General features: G+C 33.7%; 1 protein-coding gene across 2 annotated transcripts in view; it reads right to left on the bottom strand.

Moving 5' to 3' along the window:
* Positions 1–1,029: 1,029 nt before the first annotated feature.
* LOC106125849 (nephrin-like) overlaps positions 1,030–21,315 on the bottom strand; it is a 44,982-nt gene continuing 24,696 nt past the window's right edge. The window contains exons 3-22 of one of the 2 annotated variants that reach the window (XM_013323258.1): positions 20,760–20,892; positions 19,431–19,544; positions 18,136–18,221; positions 16,814–16,927; positions 13,759–13,880; positions 13,632–13,689; positions 13,202–13,353; positions 12,529–12,673; positions 11,179–11,309; positions 10,487–10,640; positions 9,923–10,017; positions 7,653–7,737; positions 6,319–6,432; positions 5,764–5,876; positions 5,052–5,232; positions 4,407–4,535; positions 3,631–3,726; positions 2,881–3,200; positions 2,100–2,352; positions 1,030–1,219 (exon numbers count right to left, since the gene is read on the bottom strand). In XM_013323258.1, coding sequence (XP_013178712.1) covers positions 1,140–1,219; positions 2,100–2,352; positions 2,881–3,200; positions 3,631–3,726; positions 4,407–4,535; positions 5,052–5,232; positions 5,764–5,876; positions 6,319–6,432; positions 7,653–7,737; positions 9,923–10,017; positions 10,487–10,640; positions 11,179–11,309; positions 12,529–12,673; positions 13,202–13,353; positions 13,632–13,689; positions 13,759–13,880; positions 16,814–16,927; positions 18,136–18,221; positions 19,431–19,544; positions 20,760–20,892 — 2,675 coding nt within the window. In that variant the 3' untranslated portion in view covers positions 1,030–1,139. The remainder of the gene's footprint in view (positions 1,220–2,099; positions 2,353–2,880; positions 3,201–3,630; positions 3,727–4,406; positions 4,536–5,051; positions 5,233–5,763; positions 5,877–6,318; positions 6,433–7,652; positions 7,738–9,922; positions 10,018–10,486; positions 10,641–11,178; positions 11,310–12,528; positions 12,674–13,201; positions 13,354–13,631; positions 13,690–13,758; positions 13,881–16,813; positions 16,928–18,135; positions 18,222–19,430; positions 19,545–20,759; positions 20,893–21,315) is intronic. The other variant, XM_013323259.1, reaches the window with a different exon arrangement.

Here is a 21,315-nt window from a genome sequence, read left to right as displayed (position 1 = left end):
GAAAATAATCTCATGACACTTTTTGATTTACAGTGACACTAGTGAGTTATTATAATTTAATTTGATTAAATATCTTCTGTGGTTCTTATATCTAAATAATTTATAACTTAAATTTTACAATATAATCGACACAAAAACATGGTTCAAATAATGTTTAACTATTTGGAACGTTGACATAGTTATAAATTTAATTGAACACGACCAAAACAATTATACCTCTTCAAACAATGAGGCAAATGAAACCAATTTGTGTGTTAGATTATAGAGCAAGGGGCACCGAAATATAACAATTGCGGTTAACAATGCCACAACTAGAATTAATAATAATTTTAATTTATATAATTTCTACCAATTCGTACTTTATATGTATAATACGATTAGTTAAATTGAAAATAACCAAATCTTCAATCGTGCGCCTAACCGCATGCGACTATTATTTCTATGATAAATATTTATACTATTTCCACTGGCGCGATTGCAAAAATAGCAGACGTTAGGCTAAGGACGCACTTAATGGAACGGAATAGTGTTTTGAAGTGTATATTTTCAATAATATAATAATATCAAGTATTTATCAGGCTGCAACATGAAAACGATGGAAGGTAGCGGCGCTACGGGCAGAGCGGATAACGACGCACATGAAACCAGCGGAAGCAGAGTAGTATTTTTATGTACATCTGCTTCTTGTTAGTTAGTACATTTATTGGAAACTAGATGTCACCTGCGAATCCGTCCGAAAGCCCATTTGTTATTCCAGACTATGTTCTACATCCATGTCAAATCTCATTGAGATCCGTTCACCCGTTTTGGAGATATCTTCAAACAAACATCCATCTAAACATTCGAATTTTTAATATTAGTAAGATGTAAGGTGTAAAACTAATGCTTTGTTATTTTAGATAATAAAAAATAAAACAACATAATTAATATAAAAATTCAATATTTTAATTAATATTTATTATACACAACAGATATTAAATTTAATTATTTCTTATAAATAAACATATTTACAATTTTACGTTATTTTAATCGCACGAATCCAGCGCCAGTGGAAACGCACATACGGTCAGAGTCGCGCGGCGCGTAGCTTAGTGGAAATTTAATCTTTCTATTGCTGATATATTTATCATAATAAATTCTTAATTTTCTCGACTATTCATTTCAGTCTCTGTAGATTTTGGTGCTTCTATTTTCTCCTTTGGAAGGTTGGTTGGCATCACTGAAAACGTAATAATTATAAGTAGGAATTGACGTCACAAAGACATAATAGTGCTTACTCTTTAGTATATTAAAATGTATTACATAGATTATTAGTGTTATATTTTGTTTTATTCTTCGATATGTTTATTTTAATTATTCACAAGCGATTTCATCAGCGCAAAACTTTAAAAAGTTGCCTATAATTTGCCCCGTCAATCGGTCTGGATTAACCGAAACAAACGCGCCTTTCGGACGGAGAAAGACAAAATTAAAAAAATTGGTAGTATATGTAAGTAGGATCGTGTTCTAGTGCTAGCTTATTCAGTATATAAAAACCCGTACTTATATAAAATAGATTAAACTGATCTTTGTATGTATGTTTTATATCATAAACATAAAAAATTCTAATAAAATTATAACGCATATGTGCACCCTGTATATGACAGTACGAGCTATCTCACTAATTTGCTGTAAAAAAAAATCTAAATTTATCACTGTTACATTCCACAGTGCAGAACCAAATTTTATAGAGAAGAGTTTATAGACACTTCATTATGTATATTGTACCCTGGTTATCTTTATATATATAATTCTTCTGTGCGTGTGTATGTCACTGAACTTCTCTCAAACGACTGGACCGATTTTGATGAAATTTTTTGTGTGTGTTCAAGGGGACCTGGGAATGGTTTAGATTCACAATTTTGTCCGCTGGACAATGTTTTTTTAATTAATTTTTAATTTATTAGTAGTTGTTGATTTTGGAATGTTTTACATTGGATCCGACAGACGGCACTACCATCGCAGTGTCAAATTTTAAATAATATTCGAATTAAAGACGTGTAGACAGGACAACGTCTGTCGGGTCCGCTATATAAATAAAATATATAAAACATACATACCTTTCAATCTAGGCAATGTACTAGTTGTACCAAACTTATTAAAATACGCGCTATTATTTTCTGAATGTACACGTACTGAAGGCGATTCAGAGTTAATTTGACTTGACATTTGTCTATTATCATTGTGATATCCATGGTCTAATTCTTGGAAATGGGTTCCCTGTGGGTATTGTGGTATTGGATTCCGATAGAGATCGCTGAGCACAGGTGGAGGTAAATACTCGTCTGGTGGTCGTAATTGTTCCAATGGTAACTGAAAAAAACAGTCAGTCAAAGAAGTGACCACAGAGGGACACGAATCACAATGTGACTAGACCTTCGTCAACCTGGCAAATTGCGGATTGACTTAACATTTTTTTCGTATATATGTGCAGATTGCATCACATTGGTTTTTTTTTATCATAAGGTGGCAAACGAGCAAGCGGCCACCTGAAATCGCTGAAATAGTGTAGTGACCGTTGCCCATAGACATACGCAATTGCAGATGCGTTGCCTACCTTTAATCGACGGAGGAGGGGGTGCAAAGTAAAATAATATTTTCCCTCCCCGAGCATCTCCTCATCCGGAAAATCCACTTCCACTTCTCATCCTTCACTTATAAAAAATAGTAGGAAGAAAAATGAGACTAAAATTAGGCCTCCGCGGTACCACACTCATCAGACGAAATGCTAATTTAGTGATTTTAGATGGCCGCTCGCTCGTTTGCTGATGATGCTTGATGATATAAAAACAAACTTACACTTATTTAATTGTTGTTTAATACTGTAAATAAATAACTTACCAAATGACTACTATCTAAAGGTAACGCGTTTTTATATCTCAACCAATCTTCATACACATTATGATGGTGTCTATAAACATTTGTTCCAATGTTTGGCATTGGTGCCAAGTTTGGTTGGAAGTTTGGTACTCTATATTTTAATGGGTGTTCGAATTGGTAAGACATCGGATGTTGGCCACTGAAACGGGTTGGTACTTCGAATTCTTCTAAGTTGGTTGTCGATATTAAGGGTCTGACGGAACTATAATCTGTGGCTGACGATTTATTTGAACAACTGTCACTTAATTTGGTGTTTAATGGTATTATATCGGGATTTTTATCTGTAAAAAAGGTAATAAAGCCAATACCTAAATTAATCTTTAACCCTTTCGAGGCCATAGTCTTCTATACAAAACAAGCTGTGTAGGCCATCGTCTTATATAAAAGACCAAGAACATGAAATAACATAATAATCAATATATTTTGCTAAATTTAATTATCAAACTTAAAAGTTTACTGAAATATATAAACAATAAAAAAGGTTAACTAAAGCATGTTTTTATTTTAAAATCTCAAAAAAATATTGGCTTACAAAACACATCTGTTCTGATTTCTGGCTGCGAAAAGGTTAACTACATCTCTTCTCAATTGTGAACACAAATCTAATCTACTTTAAAATCTTGCAAATCAAGATTTTTTTTATTAATTTATTTGGTATTATTTGTATATATGTATAATTGTATTATATATAATACTAATTTGTAGTCTTACCTAGACTATCAGCACTTTCAGTTTTCTTTTCACTCGTCAGTAAAACATCTGAACTTTCCTCGCGAGTTCTTTTGTTCTTCTTTCCATGTTCTGTACCTAACAAGAAACAATATTGTAGTTATTTTAAAACCTCAATAGATCATAAACAATGCTTAATTGAGTATAACAAAACATACCAAAAGAATGTTAGCAGAGTCAATAGCAGTCATTTAAATTATTTATAAACGTTTAATACTGAAGTAGACAAAGACTATTACCATTTTCTCTTCAATATTTTTTTTAATATTAGCAGATTTTCGTTAATATTTAATGTACCATTGCAACTAAACTCTAGACTTTTCTTATGAGTTTACAACAATAGTCGTGATGTGGGATTCGAACTCTCGACCTCACCATCTGATCGGAAATCCGTACACTTAACCATTAGGCTATTAGTGATTCGACACCAATTACGAAAAACCTACCTAAATGGCAGTTAAGTTTTAAAACAGAATTTTATAACGACACTAGCTGTCGCCCGTCAATATGAAAAAAAAAATTATTATAGTTCCCAGCAATTATTCGAATATTTCTCACCTTTTAAACCTTCCCTAGACCTACACCAACATTTAAATATTAAGATAAGATAAATCCGTTCAGCCGTTCTCGAGTTTTAACGACACAAACAAACCGCAAATAGAAACTCATACGTAATAAAAAGCAGATGACCACAACTGTCCAATTATTAAAAAATAAAATTGAACTCCATAAAAACGTCCACTAACAAGTTATCTTACCTTCTCTTTGATTGCAGTATTTACAATAACAGACAGCAGCAGATAGGGTCGCCATTATTGTTATAATTGCCACAGCTATCAAAACTGTTATTAGCAGAGTCGTCAACTCAACCTTCACTGGAACTTGACCTTTAAACACACCCAATTATCACTTTAAAAAAAACATTTAACACATTTTTATTTTACCAATTTACCGACTTCTATATATATAAAAGAAAGTCGTGTTAATTACACTATTTATAACTCAAGAACGGCTTTACCAATATGGCTGAAATTTGGTGAGGAGGTAGCTTAGAGCCAGAAAATAGACGTAGGATACTATTTATTCATTGTTTTCGAATTTATGCGAATGTTTAGAATGATGTGATGTGGATGGATGGGTGGGCTACACTAATTAAGTTTTTTATATCCACGCGGACGGAGTCGCGGGCGACAGCTAGTTTATTATAAACAAGCTGTCGCCCATGAACCTCCGGGCGGAAATAAAAAATCTTAATAAATAACGTATGTTTCTTTCAGACTAAGTTCTACATCTATACCAAATTTCATCAAAATCCGTAAAGCTGTTCTGGAGATACCTTCTATCCATACATCCATCTAAACTTTCGCATTTATAATACTAGTATGATTAGTAAGATAACCAACCTGTTCTCCGTTCCGGGTACTGTAGGAGACTACAAGTCAAAGTAAACGCGTCACTTGAACCTTTCGCATTATACGAACGTATAGCAATTGATATCTCAGTGGAACTCAAACCTGGGACTTCGAAATTTGATTCCTCGTTACTTATATTGCGTAATAATACACCTGTTGCTTTATCGAACACCTAAAATAAAGTTATTATTAACATATGATTATGTTAAAACATAAAATCGAGATTTTTTGTTGATTTCACCAACTTGTAATTTAAAATTATTGGTTAATAATTGTCGACGTTATATAGAGTGTGTCTGACGTTATATGGAGTGTATTCATGTATAGAATACAAGGTAAACCAAAGTTAAGCAATTTCGAAGTTTTAAATTCGACGTTATTGGAATTCAGTTGTATACAAAATATCGTTATTTTTTAGTGGTAATAATACTAACTATCGTACACAGAGTGAGCAACTGTAACTTGAGTAACTTACTTTAGCAGTTCCCTTAGTGTAAATTTCTCATATTTATCCACTCTAAGGCATGTTAGAGATCATATTAATGCAAATTTTAAATTACATTTATTTTTTTATATCTCAAATTATCAAACTATATTTTTAACAAATAAAAATAACACGATTTAAATGAATAATTGTCAATATTTATTTTATTTTCTAGACCAATTGCTAAATATCAATGTTCACAAACGATGGGTAACTTACCTCTAAAACAAAAGTCTGTCGCAATCCGCCGTCATGTCCGGGCGCGCAGGTTATTATTAGGGAGTCATAAGTAATATTTTTAACATCGCAATGCCTCACTGTACTCGGCCTCTCTACAAACAATCAATATAATTTAGAACGGAAAACATTTGTCATGTCTAAAACATTTCCAAAGAAATCTGAAATACGTTTAAAGTAACATTCGTATGTTATTTATCGATTGAGATGTTCATATGTAGGTCAAATCCTCGTAGAAATACGAAATGCATTCCATCAAATATTTTGTACGCGTCGGTGGCTCAGGGGTTAATCATTGATTTGACCTGAGTTCGAATCCCAACACGTAATGAGTTTTATGATTTTAGATTTACATATGTACATTTATCTTACTTTCTTACGGTGAAGGAAAACATCGGGATACCTGCACATATCTGAGAAAATTCAAAGATATATTCGTAGTCAAAAAAGAGGGAAAAAAGCCTGATTGGCTTCTTTTTCTAAATAATTTATTACTCTTGTAAATCTATTAGTACTATTATTTTTAAAACATGTTACCTGCTGGTAGTATATGATAAACACATGGTTTTGTCTGTGATCCAACCGTATTAGATGCAAGGCATTGCAACCAACCATAATCCGACGACGAATTTATCGTATACGAATATGTACCTGGTAGAAAAAAAACCAATGCTTAATTAGAATTAAAATAAAGAAATAAAAGTATTTAAATACACGATAAGAGTCGGTTTTCACTAGCTATAAGTAACATAGAAGACTCAAGAGATGTCTAAATTCTTTATAACTTTAAGGAATATAATACAGGCAAACCTGGATTAGTGAGTAACTAGGGTTAGAGAGAATCTTTAGAGCAAAAAAATATAGCGGTCCCTTAAACTCTTGCTTATACAAGTTTGACTGTATATTAAGTTTTTTTAATTATATCTTTCATAAACAACCTCTATAAATTAACAGAAATATTATAATAAAAAGAAAGCTCTTTCATAAACATATCCTAAGTTATTTTGGACCTAACAGAATAACTTATTTTAGACATCCCAAATAATATAATCAGAAATAATATGCAATAGTATATATTCGTAAGTTATCTACATAAGGAAAGAGTATCTTTATCAAGTTGTGAGGCATTGACTTTTTTACGTGATACATGTATTGGGGTCACTGCAGTGAGTTACATAACAGTTGAAGGCAGTACAACTGCTAAATGTAATATTTTCCGTGAAAGAAACTTAAAGCAAAGATATCACGTAACTGTTAATTAAATAAACTATATAACATAAAATCTTTATGAATATTTTTAAAAAACGTACAGTTAAAGAATTAAATTCTCTTCCCAATTAGGATCCCAATATTGTACAGTCAACTGCATAAATGTAAACATATAAACTTCAGAAACTTGTAAACGCATTCGGTTTTAAAAATACGTAAGCACTTCACCAATATCAAGTATTCATAATTAATTTCTTTTAATTCATTTATAAATAAAATAAAAATAATTAGAAGTCTAAGGATGGATATGTGCGAACATATTTTTTGACTACAAGTTTCTAAGGCTTTGTGAATCATACATTTATGCAGCTGACTGTACAGCGAACTATCAGTATAATCCAAGAACTTCCGTGACTATTATATTGTCGTCTCTATCATTTCTTTTGACGTAACAGAAACAACAATATGTATAAAAGCTAGTGTCACTGCAGTAGAAAAGTGTTTATTGAATTGTGTATGTGTCAAATATTTCACCAAAATGAGTATATAAACGTCTCTGACTGTCCAATAATATACCATCCTTGTCATTCCCTATGAATAAAACAGAGATAACAGATTTTACAGAAGAAAAAAGTGAAAAGTTTCAATACACATTTACTCACCTCCTTTCTGTACTTGTGTTGAAGTTTTCAATTCTCGTCGGCTATGTGTAGTACTGTTGAACCACCATTGATATGTTACTGGCACCTATTAAGAAACATATTAATTAAATAAAAAAAAAGAAAAATATTTTTAAATTCAACCTTTTATGTTAAACTGATATTATTTTATCACATGGAAAATCGAGATGAGAAATGAATTTTATTTTAAAAATGTCTGCGTTCCTCACATGTTTTTTGATTTCATAGCTATGCCGTCACAATATGACGCGTATCCATGAACATTATTGCGAACGCGAAACGTACTATATAATGCAAAACATATTATATTTTCCAAATAATATAACCTTACAGTGAATTTAAAAAACATAGCTGTAATACGAAAGTCTCCGCACGTCATAGAGCTTGTCTACAACCGCCTAACGGACCACATCACATCGGTAACCTCGCGTCATTTAAAAAACAAAATAAAATCATGTCTTATCCAGAAAGCTATATAGCTTTGAGGATTTTTTTGACTGAATTCAATTTGTGTATCCATCTTTCTTTAACCAAATTAATTGGTAGATAAAATTACTTTCGTTATGCGCGACTCTTACCGCGAGGAATTTTAGAAACGTAATAAGTAGCCTAGGTGTTCTTCCAAACTATGTTCCACATCTGTGCGAAATTTCATTAAAATCAGTCGAGCTGTTCCAAAGATACCTTCAAACAAACAACCATCCAAACTTTGGCATTTATAATATTATTAAGATCATCATCAGCTCACTATACGTCCCCACCGAGGGGCTCTGAGCCAATCCTAAGTTAAGGGTGATTAGGCCATAGTCAACCACGCTGGCCAAGTGCGGGTTGGTTGACTTCACACATATCTTTGAATTACTTCTCAGATACGTGCTGGTTGCATCACGATGTTTCCCTTCACCGTAAGAACGTCGGATAATTGTACATATGTAAATCGGAAATCGAAAAACACATTGGTAAATGGCGGGATTCGAACCCAGGACTTGCAGATTGCATGTCAAGTGCTTGACCACTGAGCCACCGACGCTCCTTATTAAGATATACTATGTTATTATTTAATTTCATGACCTGTAATTTATGTCACCACTAAAACTGTATTGTAAGAAATTTTAAAAGACCTTATTTTAAAATATTGTAAACAAAAGCTTACAAATAGTTTCCCTTCGCCAATCCATCACTACGAGGTTAGATCGTCGTCTCTATCCGTACTCAATCTTCCTTATTCCTTACCCGCACTACATAGACTATTATTATATCATTTTTCCGATCATTCATCATATCTTTATCTCTACTTACGTGGTAACGTAATTTTTGTCACTTTTCCTCAACCATATGTTACATATGCTAATCTAGAAAGTAATTTTATTGCATGTTTCCCGTTGGGCCGATAGACTTACCGATCAATCGGATCAATGGGATTTTTTTGTCCTATTAGGCCGATTGACCGTATAGAATCAGAAAATAATTTCATTGAATCAATTGTGCGATGGGAAAGAATCCTTGTTGAGCCGCTCGGATAACCGAGCGATAGGATTTTTGTACTATTGGGCCGATTGACTCTACAGAATCAAAAAAATATTTTATAGAATCAACTGAAGCGATGGAAAAAATTCTCGTAAGGCCCAACGGATATCTCGTCAATGGAATCAATGGGTTTTTTCCCATTGGGCCGATTGACTCCTTAGATTCAAAAAATAGTTTCATAATATCAACTGACTTTAGATTTGCAAACTTTTTGTTCTATATCAGGCAATGTAATCCTTTTTATTTATTCAAATGGACTACGTAATTAATAATTCTCTATTTCGTGCCAAAATTCTACAGCGCAATATTATTTTAAGTCGATTCTGTTTTGCAATATTACCTCCTTTGTCTGCCTTATAAGGTAGAGTAATTTGCTTTGAAATAATTATGTATGAATATGAAAATGAAACATTTCGAAAGAATATAGGTTATACAAATAAATAGTGCCCCAATTCTTTGCGCCTATCTAAAAACGATCGGTTTACAGTTCAAAAATATTTTATTTAATGTTGAATCCATAGAATCATTTAGTCTTTGAAAATAATTCCCATAGGGCCGATTCATCTGTAGACCGATTCGCGCAATAGAAATCACCTATTTAAAAACATTTTCAATTCAAATCTTATTCTTTCTTTCACTAAAATAATTTATGAAATATATATTAAATTACGAAAATCGAATAAACAACCACTGAAGATTGTACACGCAATAATATACTCTCTTACTTTAGGATTAGAGTCGACATCGCATTGTATCTCGAGCACCTCCCCCCTCGCCGCTCGTATATTGATCGTCTGCTCTGATTTGCAGCTCGGCGCGTCTGGTGAAAATATTTCTATCAATAACAAACTGTCATTAAAACTGAGAAACTGGCAAGAGATTGATTGACAAGATTAAATTTAAAAAAAAACATATCTTTGTTCATCACCAGCTCACTAGACGTTCCCACTGAGGGGCTCAGAGCCTACCCTAAGTAGCATCTAGGCCATAGTCAACCACGCTGGCCCAGTGCTGGTTGACTTCATACATATCTTTGAATTTTTTGTCAGATATATGCAGCATTACGATGTTTCCCTTCACCGTCAGAACATTGGCTAAATGAACATATTCAAATCGGAAATCGAAAAACATCGGTACACAGCGGGATTCGAACCCAGGACCTGTAGATTGCAAGTCAAGTGCTTAACCCCTGAGTCACTAAAGCTGTAACTTTGTTTCAAGACACTAAAAACATTTGCTTCAAAACTTTTTGTACTTAAAGAGATGATAATAAATTTTGACTAACTCACATTTCACATCCAACAATAAGGGTGTACTCATTCCGTCCCCTAGAGCATTAGTTGCCGCACACACGTAAGCTCCAGCCGCTTGCCGCGAAACATGTTGTAACACAAGGCTCTGGTTAGCTAGCAGTACACCTGGTCCAGCCTTCACTGTTAAACCCTAGGGACAAACAAAAAGATATCTAATATATTGGATACAATATAAGTTTAGATATTAAAAAAAAAACAATAGAGAAACATTTATTACTGAAGATTTATACACTATTTAGGTCTGCATTAAGTTAGCAGTTTTTTATTAAAAAAAATGAATCCGATTGACTTGATTGTCAAACAAAATGTTTGATACTACGGAAATGAGTAGGAATCGAATGACACCTAAATTTCGCGCGCATTTAAAAAAAATTATAAGTAGCCTACGTGTTCTTCCAGACTATGTTCTATATTTATGCCAAATTTCATCTAGACATTCGCATTTATAATATTAGTTAGAAGATAGATTTCAGCCTATACGTTACCTATACTTACGTTATACCTCACAGGAAATAACGTATTCACGTAGGTTTAAAAAACATCCTAACAAAACTACACATATTAGCAAGCAAAAATTCACGATTGTATTTTTGTTATACGACTTTTGTAGGCTATTTTACTTCAGGCTAAATGTAAACGGTAACCCCCTTGAGAAACAAAATACTTACGTTACGAGTAAAATGCACATTGCTGTACCACGGATTAGCTCGAACTCTACAATCCAAATAAATATCCGATCCTTCTATTACTTTGTTCGCATCAATATTTGCTCCAAACTTCAAAGTAACAACGGGTAAATCTGTAACCAATTATACATTGTAATAAACGAATATTTAAAAAAATAAATTATTTTTATCAGGGAATTAACAGAGCCGAAATTAGCTGATTATTATAAATACTTTCATCCCACTTTTTTGTTTTATCAAAATTATATTACTAACTGTCGCCCTCGACTCCATCCGCGCAGAATTTAAAAAAAAACATATAACTAGTAGCCTATGTGTTCTTCCAGACTATGTTCTATATGTATGCCAAATTTTATCCAGATCAGTTTAGCCGTTCTGAAGATACCTTGAAACATCCATCCATCTAAACTCTCGCATTTATAATATCAGTAAGATTAATGTTAAAACTATTTTGAAACATTTTTCTGTGTCTGTTACATAAATACGCGTAAAACTAGACTTTCCAAACCTAATTTAACATTCATTATCCTAAATACATTTTCTAATTTAGTATCTATTCTAGCGCATTAAATAACCGATTAAAAGTCAGATCCCAGCGGACCGACTAACCTTAATATCTGTAAAATTGGCAATTCAGCTTATCTTGACTAAGAACAGACGATCTAATAATGAACATTATGCTCGGCTTTTTTAAATTAAAACTCTTACATAAATTAGTATTCATATATTTAGTTATACTTTGACCCAATTAATGTTTGTTTATTTTTTGTGTGAACCAACTGTTTTTTTTATAATACAAGATGGCAAACGAGCGAGCGACCACCTGAAATCGCTGAAATAGCGAAGTGATCGTTGCCCGTAGACATACGCAATTGCATATGCGTTGCCTGCCTTTAATCAACGGAGGAGAGGATGCACAGAAAAATAATATTTTCCCTTTACATGCATCCTCTCATCCGGAAAGTCCACTTCCACCTCTCATACTGTCCTTATAAGAAAAAGGGTGGGGAGGGAAAGAGGACTAAATTAGGCCTCCGGGACGCACACTCATCAGACGAAACGCGGAATTGCTTCCACTTCACGCCTGTCTTCACTGTGTGTGTGAAAAACTAAATAACTGTCATCTTTACAAAGTGTTCTAGCTGATGCCACGACTCAGTCCACGCTTAATTAAAAAAAAATAGTAGCTAATGTTTTCTTCCAGACTATGTTTGACATCTGTGCCAAATTTCATCAAGATCCGTTAAGCCGTTCAGACGATACGATCTAACAAACATCCATCTATCTATCTAAACGTTCGCATTTATAATATTAGTATGATTTTTAACTTACGTTGTATTTCTAACTTCCAGCCATCCTCCCGTGTTGTGTGTGACACTGCAGGCTGAGTTGCTCTACAAGACAACACTCTACCTGCATCCTCGATCGCCGGGACAAAGGTAAGTACGCTTACCGTAATGTTACCGTCCATTGATGTCTAAAAAATTGAATAGTCAGTCATTTTAAAAATGTAAATTGAATATTAAAAATGTTTTAAGTTGAAAAATAATACAAAACTTATTACGAAAAATCACTTTGACCCACTCAACTACGACATTCTTTCGTATTTTACGTGTCGTTCCAAATACCTAGATTTTGGCCTAACGCCAAGTCTAGTTACAATACATAAAAATTATTTATCTAACCATTGGGATTATTACATCACATTTACAGTTATAAAATAACCCTAAAGTTATTTCTTACATTAAAAAAATATATAGCAAAATCATTTCTAAAGTTGGTGCGAAAAATTCACATTTTATCACATTTATTTTCCTACTAACATTCTTTTCTTTTATACTTTCAATAATTAACCACAAAAGCTTAATGTATCTTTTTAATAAATAAAAAAACCTCTTCTTAACCACCCTGTACCTTCACAACGTATTTCAAAGCCATGCGAGAGATTATTTTTTTTCTTACTATATTTTTTTTAATTTATTATTAAAAAATATTTATTACTCACAGTATCCCTAACAGTGTTTAACTTAGTGCCTCCCTTCCACCAAGTTATTACCGGTTTGGGTCTAGCCCCCACCACTTGGCAGGACAACTCTGAAGTTTGACCGGCAACCAAGGGTCGTTTCCCTCCTTGTATGCGCACAGATAATGGTGGCACTGTTGTAAAGAATTGATGAATTAATAAAGACACGAACCTTTTTATCCTTAGGATCTATTTCCACTAAACTTAGCTTCATTTTTGTCGTCAATTGAAATAATACTAGCGATTCTATACAAAAGAGGTTACAGTTGTGCGGTCAGCCGATAAGTGGAAATTGGATTTTAGTGTCTATCCGCGTAACTCTGGAATTGCTTTAGTCCATTTGCTATACCTCCCAAAGTAAGACAGTTGCAGTTACAACATTTATTTTATATTTACACAAAATAATACTTACAGTTCATATCGATGGATAGTCTATGCGATAATGGCGGTATCGAGGGATCTGTCACTGCCTGTAACAAGGTAATGATATTACTTCAAATACTCGTTTGACACCTTATAAATAAAAAAAAATGGGTTACCTGACAAGTAATCTCCGTACCAAAGTCAGGTCTATGCAAAGTTAAGGAGACAGATGCTCTGGATTCTGAATTAGCCAATAGAGCGTGCGATTTCCACCACGATATCCTCGCTATTGGACGACCTGTAGAGACAAATTTATTAGACAACTAGCTGTCGCCCGCGACTCCGTCCACGTGGAATGAAAAATAAACTTAGTTCCCGGCAATTGTTAGAATTTTTCTCACCTTTTATACCTTCCCTAGACTTCCACTAACATTTCAAGACCGTTCAAGATAAATCCGTTCAGCCTTTCTCGGTTTTTAGCGAGACTAACGAACAGCAAATAATTTTTATATACATACATATATTAGATTTATTTTAAGGTGAGTTTCCACTGCGACAATACAGATTAATACATTATTGTCTCTCTTTATTCAAAGAGAATGATACAGATAAAATATGTTTTTTGTATTTTTGCAAGAGAAATTCCTCTGGTATGCGATATTGTTTGTTTTAGATTTTTTTAAATGTTATTTTTCATATCATCTTCATCAGCTTACTATACGTCACCACTGAGGGGCTCGGAGCCTACCCTATGTTACGGGTGATTAGGACATAGTCAACCACGCTGGCCCAGTGCGAGTTGGTTTACTATATAATATAATATTTTTCATACAATCAAGTCTAATTTAATTTTAGTATGTTTTATTTTTGAAGGGTGTGTTGTGTTATGTTTGAATACCTAAAAAGTAGAGGTAATAAAGTAGGTTATACCTAAATGACCAAAAATTACACGTCAAAAAAACTCATATTTTTTCAATATAAAAAAGTATTTGTAAAACAATTTTTCAGACAAATTTTATATATTTCTCTGAAACCTCAATCAACGAGAAAAGCTTTTTAATATAGAAAGTTTGTATTTCTATTCGAGATTCCAATTAATTTACATTTCTTTTTCATCTTTTATACTATTGCGAAAGCAAATCAAAAGTTCTTTTTTTTTATTTTCTCCTCGACCTTTATCACATGTGCCAATAACGAGAGGCTCTTTATGCCACGGACATTTGACAAATTATTTTTTATAATGCAAACACTAGAAAAAAATTATAGTGAACTAGCTGTTGCCCGCGACACCGTGCACGCGAAAAAAAACTTAATAAGTAACCTATGTGTTCTTGCAGAATATGTTCCACATCTATGCCAAATTTTATCAGGATCCGTTAAGCCGCTTCGGAGATACCTTAAAACAAACGTCCATCTATACAACTAAACATTCATCATTTTACGTCCCCACTTATAGGCTCGTAGCCTACCGTAATTTAAGTGACTAGGCCATAGTCAACCACGCTGGCCCAATGCGGGTTGACTTCACACTTATCTTTGAATTTCTTCGCAGATATGCGGAGTCATCACGCTGTTTTCCTTCATCGTAATAACGTCGGATAAATGTACATATGTAAATCGAAAATCGAAAAACATTGGTACGTGGTGGGATTCAAACCCAGGACCTGTAGATTAACAAATCAAGGGCCCTTGAGCCACCGATGCTCTTTAAGCATCAAAGTTTTTGCTATAAACATATTAATTTTGTAGAAAAACCAATAATTTAAATACTGGCAGGATATATTTTTAGAACACACTGTATATGGCTTAAATATACACTTTCCTATAATTTTTAAGTTGTTACAAATAAAAGCGATGCCATAAAAGGAAAACAAGAAATGTATTCAAAGACTTTCAAGTTATTTATCAAGTTGCGTGTATAAAATACTTGAAACATGAAATATGTGTAAAATTATTTATGTTACCTACCGATCGTAAACTTGGACAATTTAAAATCGGTCTAGATATATTTTAAGATTATACAACTTTACGCGTAATGTGTTATTATACACAGATTACATTTAATATTAAAGTTAAAACTAAAAACGACTTAATTTGCCTTTATTTTTGTCAAAAAAATTCACCTAGGTATAATGGGAAGAAATAGGTCAAGCATTAAACGACAGCATGATACACTTAGACCGATTGTATACTGACAAATTTCACAAACGTTCGGTAACATGAACGTAAGAACTTTGAAACTGCTTACGTATGTGAGAACAGGGCGTGGGAAATGGTACAAGTGGCGATATCGATTGAATAAGAGAGGGCGTGTCACAACTTGTATTAGTTTTAGAAGTTGGAATTGACTGGACTCGTGTACCAACGCTAACTTTACTGATGAACGATTTAGTTTTCTTTAAGTTATACGTAAAACTTACTATTATCTTATATATATATATAAAACTCAATTGCTGTTCGTTAGTCTCGCTAAAACTCGAGAACGGCTGAACGAGTCTATCTTATCTTGGTCTTGAAATTTTCGTAGAAATCTAGCCAGACAACCCTAACAGTCCTTTCTTCCATATAAACGGCTGAATGGATCTCACTGAAACTTGGCATCTATGCCATCTATGCAGAGTCCGCAAGAACACATAGGACTACGTGCGATCGGAGTCGAGGGTAATAGCTAATAATAACATAAGATACGAATTGAATATCACCCTACTCGTAAATATTACTTCAGTTAAGCAACGAAGGTCACATTGGAATTGACATCCACACATCGCAAAAAACATTTCTCTCCTCATTCACCGTGGGTTTTCGAGTCCAAACTCTCCATTTAAAACATATTGTTATCTCTGTTTTGTCAAAGATAATGACAGTGATGACGATATGTTTTATACAGAGATTTTAATCTCAAATCAACGATCGCTTTGTTCTTTATTCTTATTATTCAAAATTTTGCAGACCTATGTGCAACACTTTATTTTTTTCAAATTGATAATTTTGTAGTCAAACAAAGATTTCTGGCCTGACGAAAGCTGTTATTGCGATTCTGTGAGAATAAATGTTAAACATGGGCATAGAAAATGGCATTAAATAAATAAGTTGCAGTACGTAAAGGTCGTTGTGATTATTGTTGACAAGATGGCGCTAGTGTGCTATCATAATTTAGTTTGACTTATGACCACCATGTCAGATATCCTTGTCAGTCTATATAATACTCGTATAATGTCATTTAAATCTTACCTCCGACTGCTATACAGGTTAGGTTCACTTCAGCTCCCTCGTCGTAAGGTCCTAGTATACTGCCGTGGACTTCATCATTGCTTTCGTTCAATACTATCAGCCTATCAGGTGGTACTGTCAAAAAGAAAAATGAAACATTATGAATTTCCTTAAAGAACCTAGTTTATTAGTTACTACTCTTAGTGTAGATTTCTAATACTTAAGAGACATGGTTAAATACCAATTAAGATTTAACTTTGTAAATAGAATATAGCGAAGTGGACTAACATACTTTATCATCATCAGCTCACTATACTTCCCCACCGAGGGTCTCGGAGCTAACCCTAAGTTAAGGCCCTAAGTTAACCACGCTGGCCAAGTGCGGGTTGGTTGACTTCACACATATCTTTGAATTTCTTCTCAGATATGTGCAGGTTGCATCATCGTTTTCCTTCACCGTAAGAACGTTGGATAAATGTACATATGTAAATCGGAAATCGAAAAACACATTAGTACAAGGCGGGTTTCGAACCCCGGACCTGTAGATTGCAAGTCAAGTGCTTGACCCCTGAGCCACCAACATACTAACATACTTAATCAATGAAATCATTGTTTTGAGTTGAGTGAATATTGTTTTTTATTTTTTATTTTTAAAGTTACACGGTATAAGGCATCACTAAAATTCCTCCAAAAATCCAGTCACTTCAAATGTAACATTTGCCACACAAACATCTTGAATATATCTATTTATGATATTAAATATATTCAAAGGGTATTAAGTACGGTCCAGATAACATCTCAATGTCGTAAGCTTTCTTTTTGTATCGTAACGAGCCCTTTATAAAGCGCCGTATAACCGCTAGGGATGTGCCTGATAAGGATAAAAAAAAATCGATATATCGCATTGATATCGACAGATCAGGAATATCGATCGATGCATGTTTAAATAACTACATTACAATTAAGTTTGAGTGAAATAATAAGCTTACACAATTTAAATGCCACCTGAAGATAATATTTCACGCAAACTCGGGCACAACTAGTAAAGCAAAGTACAAGATTTGTTACAATTATTCAATATAAAGATATCCTTAAAAAGGAAAATTTGAATCACATTTAACCTTTTTTCGGTATTGACCCGATCTGAAGTTTGCCATGTGTTTTAACTGTTTTGTTTTTTTTTATTTTGACATGTACTGAATTCAAAGCTTACCAACTAAGGTACAACAGCCACGGATGGACTTAAACATAGTCCAATGCCTACTTAAAGTTGTAAACTATACTTTATTCACTACTTAAGTTAACAAAGAATTTTAATAAAATATTCCACAAAGAGTACCTACTAAGCACTGTAAGGTTCAATCTGGTGTTCTTTGTTGGAGATTTTATGAAGTCCACTCGACATCTGTACTGGCCGCTGTCTTCTGGCCTGTAGAAATAAAAATATTTACATTATGTCAGTGGAAATGACCCTTAATTTTCTTCATAGCAAAATTATGACCATACTAGTTATAGGTATAATAATATTGTCGCACAATTTAACACTTTCAATGTCACTAGTATTTTAACGTACAATAATAAAATCGAAACACAATACAAAAATTAAATTAAATTATTACATTCGTACATTTTGAACCAAATTAGTCTAAAGTGAGATTTCCACTAAGCGAGCTGACATATTATATGTTGCATTTATGCTACATGCTGCTTAGGGCCTTCTTACACAAGGAAACGTAAATCGTAGAAACTACTATTGGTCGCAGCACGAGAATAGCGTTTCGCGCGACACAACGTTGAATCATCGACGCAAATCGTCTGTTCGTACTACAGACATAGTGACTATGTCAACTGTATAGATTTACGGCGCTATCTTGATAACTGCAGCGCCTTTTCTCACTACCTTGACAAGGGGTTAGACAAAATGCATTCGCTTCGAAGCGATTCCATAGCGAACTTCAAAACGTATAGAACCAACGAGCGACAATCACGTGACTTACCGAAAGTTATTGTCAGTTCCATACAATTTTGAAGCTCGCTATGGAATCGCTTCTAAGCGAATGCACTTTGTCTAACCCTGTAGGTTGCTTGACTGTCTTTGACGATGGTAGATAGTGTCAACAACACGCTTTGTATAAACCTCTATAACATTGTTAGTAGTAACTAAAGTCTCGATTTCAAAGATTTACGTTACCTTGTGTACGAAGGGCCTTAGTTCTATACTTGACATATACACGTAATTAAATCAACTGTCATATGCAACAATGCTTCAGACATTGTAACAGATTAGGTATTCCCTGTAGAATCCTAATAATCTGATTGATTGAAATTACAAACCAAATAGGAATATATTATTACATCTAGTATACGTCAAGTATTCTGTTCCTCTTACCTATAATATCTTAGTATTTATCATCAATTAAAAACTTGGTCTTGGACTAAACCTATTTGGTCTTTTAAAATTAAAATCCTGTTGATCCTTTCGTCATTTCAACTTTTAAAATGTTTATAAAACGCAACGATAGTGTACCAAAAAAAATTACAATCCTAGGTTCTTCATAATTTTTACTTAAATAAACATAAATTAAAAAACACAAAGCTAACTATAGTTAACTAAACACGTATATCATATCCTATGTACCTTAGTTTAGTCAACATGAGCACAGCAGGCGTGGTGTTAGTTCTGAATGTAGCTCGGTTGCCCAGAGTTGCCGGATCTGACCACTGCGATGAAATTCCTTCTCTTGCGTCCAGCCTGACAAAATACAATTAAATGTTACTATATATTGGCTAGACTCATATTAAAAAGGAAAAGCTTACATTTAAGAGTACAATGTTATAAAAAAATCTAACTAAAGCCAAGGCGACTTATACATCGATAAAGATGCCCAACCCGGTGGGTATAAATCAAACTATTATTATGATAGCTCACTAGCGCCCCCCTGTCAATATTAAAAAGTATATTTTCGTACTGTAGCTGACATGTTTTTTTTTTTAATTTTGTGCCATTGTCATAGCCCATGTAGGTTTTATATATTTTCTGTCAGAACTAAAAGCGGGCCAGATATCCTTATTTGACTATACTCTCATTTTTAAATAATTGTTACAATTTGACGATACGATACACTATCTAGATTAAAAATTAAATTAAAAAATCTTTTGCTTCTAGTATTCGGTCAGGTAATCTTTAAAATTTTACAGACAATGTCTCTGTGTGGCATATCGGCGTCTCAAAATCTCGGGTCATGTGAACGTCCTTTATGTCAAAAAGACATTCCCCTACCTGTGTCACGACAAAGGTCTTTCATAGTTTTGATGAGACGGATACGACAAGAGATGCGTAAACAAGGGGCGAAGGGATACTGTAATGAGGGTTTGAAAGGTCATAAGTGGATTCTGTGATAACATTGTATATATACAAATCAGCACTCGCACTTCTAATTTAAATATTTATATTTTTAGTGCTAGTATACATTAGACACTATTATATAAAAATATCGTGGGTCAAAAGATTATTACTTACTAATAGACATAGTATTTGTCCAAAAAATCATTTAGACACTGTTTAGTTAAAGTGTCTTAACCCTTTGAACGCCGGTGATTGATTACGTTCGTCAACGTGGTTATAAAGGAGTATGTCTTAAACATGTACTATTAAAAATGCTTGCAATTTTCGGTAGCCATTCCATAATTATATTTCATTAATCATATGATATACGTAAGTTAAAATGAAATTGAAACATTGCTTAAGTTTTTACCCTATTTCTACATGTAACTAAAACCCATAATACAAATGTCCTACCGTGATTCTCATCACAATGTTAGTAATAATTTAGAACTATATATGTATCAGTACCGGAGTTAGGCGAACGCCCAGGGCGCTAAATGCACTACAACTTCCCTATCAACATGAAGTGCCTCTTCAAGGTATCTTATAAAATATTACAGCCCTTAAAAATACGTTACTTACGAGTAAATAGGTGTTTCATGTCCCTGTTTATACCAGATGACGAGACCGACACGGTCCGCGGCGAGCGCTGGGCTGACGTCACATGGTAACTCCACACGACCCCCAGTCGGACCTTGTACAGATTCCACTTCCACTACAACAAACATGTTAATTATCAAGAATATTCTTACAATAAAGTTATTAAAAGGAACTAGCTGTCACCCGTGACTCTGTCCACGCGAAATTTAAAAAAACTTAATAAGTAGCCTATGTGTTCTTCCGGGCTATGTTCTACATCTATGCCAAATTTCATCGACATCCGTTGAGCTGTTCTGGAGATACGTTCTAATAAATAGCAATACATCCATTTAAACATTCGCATTTATAACATTAGTAAGAAGTAAGATAAGACTATAAGATGTGTTAGAATTCAACTAGTCCGGCCTATTAACTTCTAAAATAGGGTAGGATCCTGATTAAACTGACACTTTTTACTTATTGAACAGTTTAGTGTAAGTGACATTAGGTTCTAGGTATCCGAGGTGACTACGCGACATCCACGCGTTGATGACGAATG

Source organism: Papilio xuthus, unplaced genomic scaffold (genome assembly GCF_000836235.2).
Source record: "Papilio xuthus unplaced genomic scaffold, Pxut_1.1 DF825783.1, whole genome shotgun sequence".
Lineage (NCBI taxonomy): Eukaryota > Metazoa > Arthropoda > Insecta > Lepidoptera > Papilionidae > Papilio > Papilio xuthus.
This window is presented reverse-complemented; position numbering and strand designations above follow the sequence as displayed.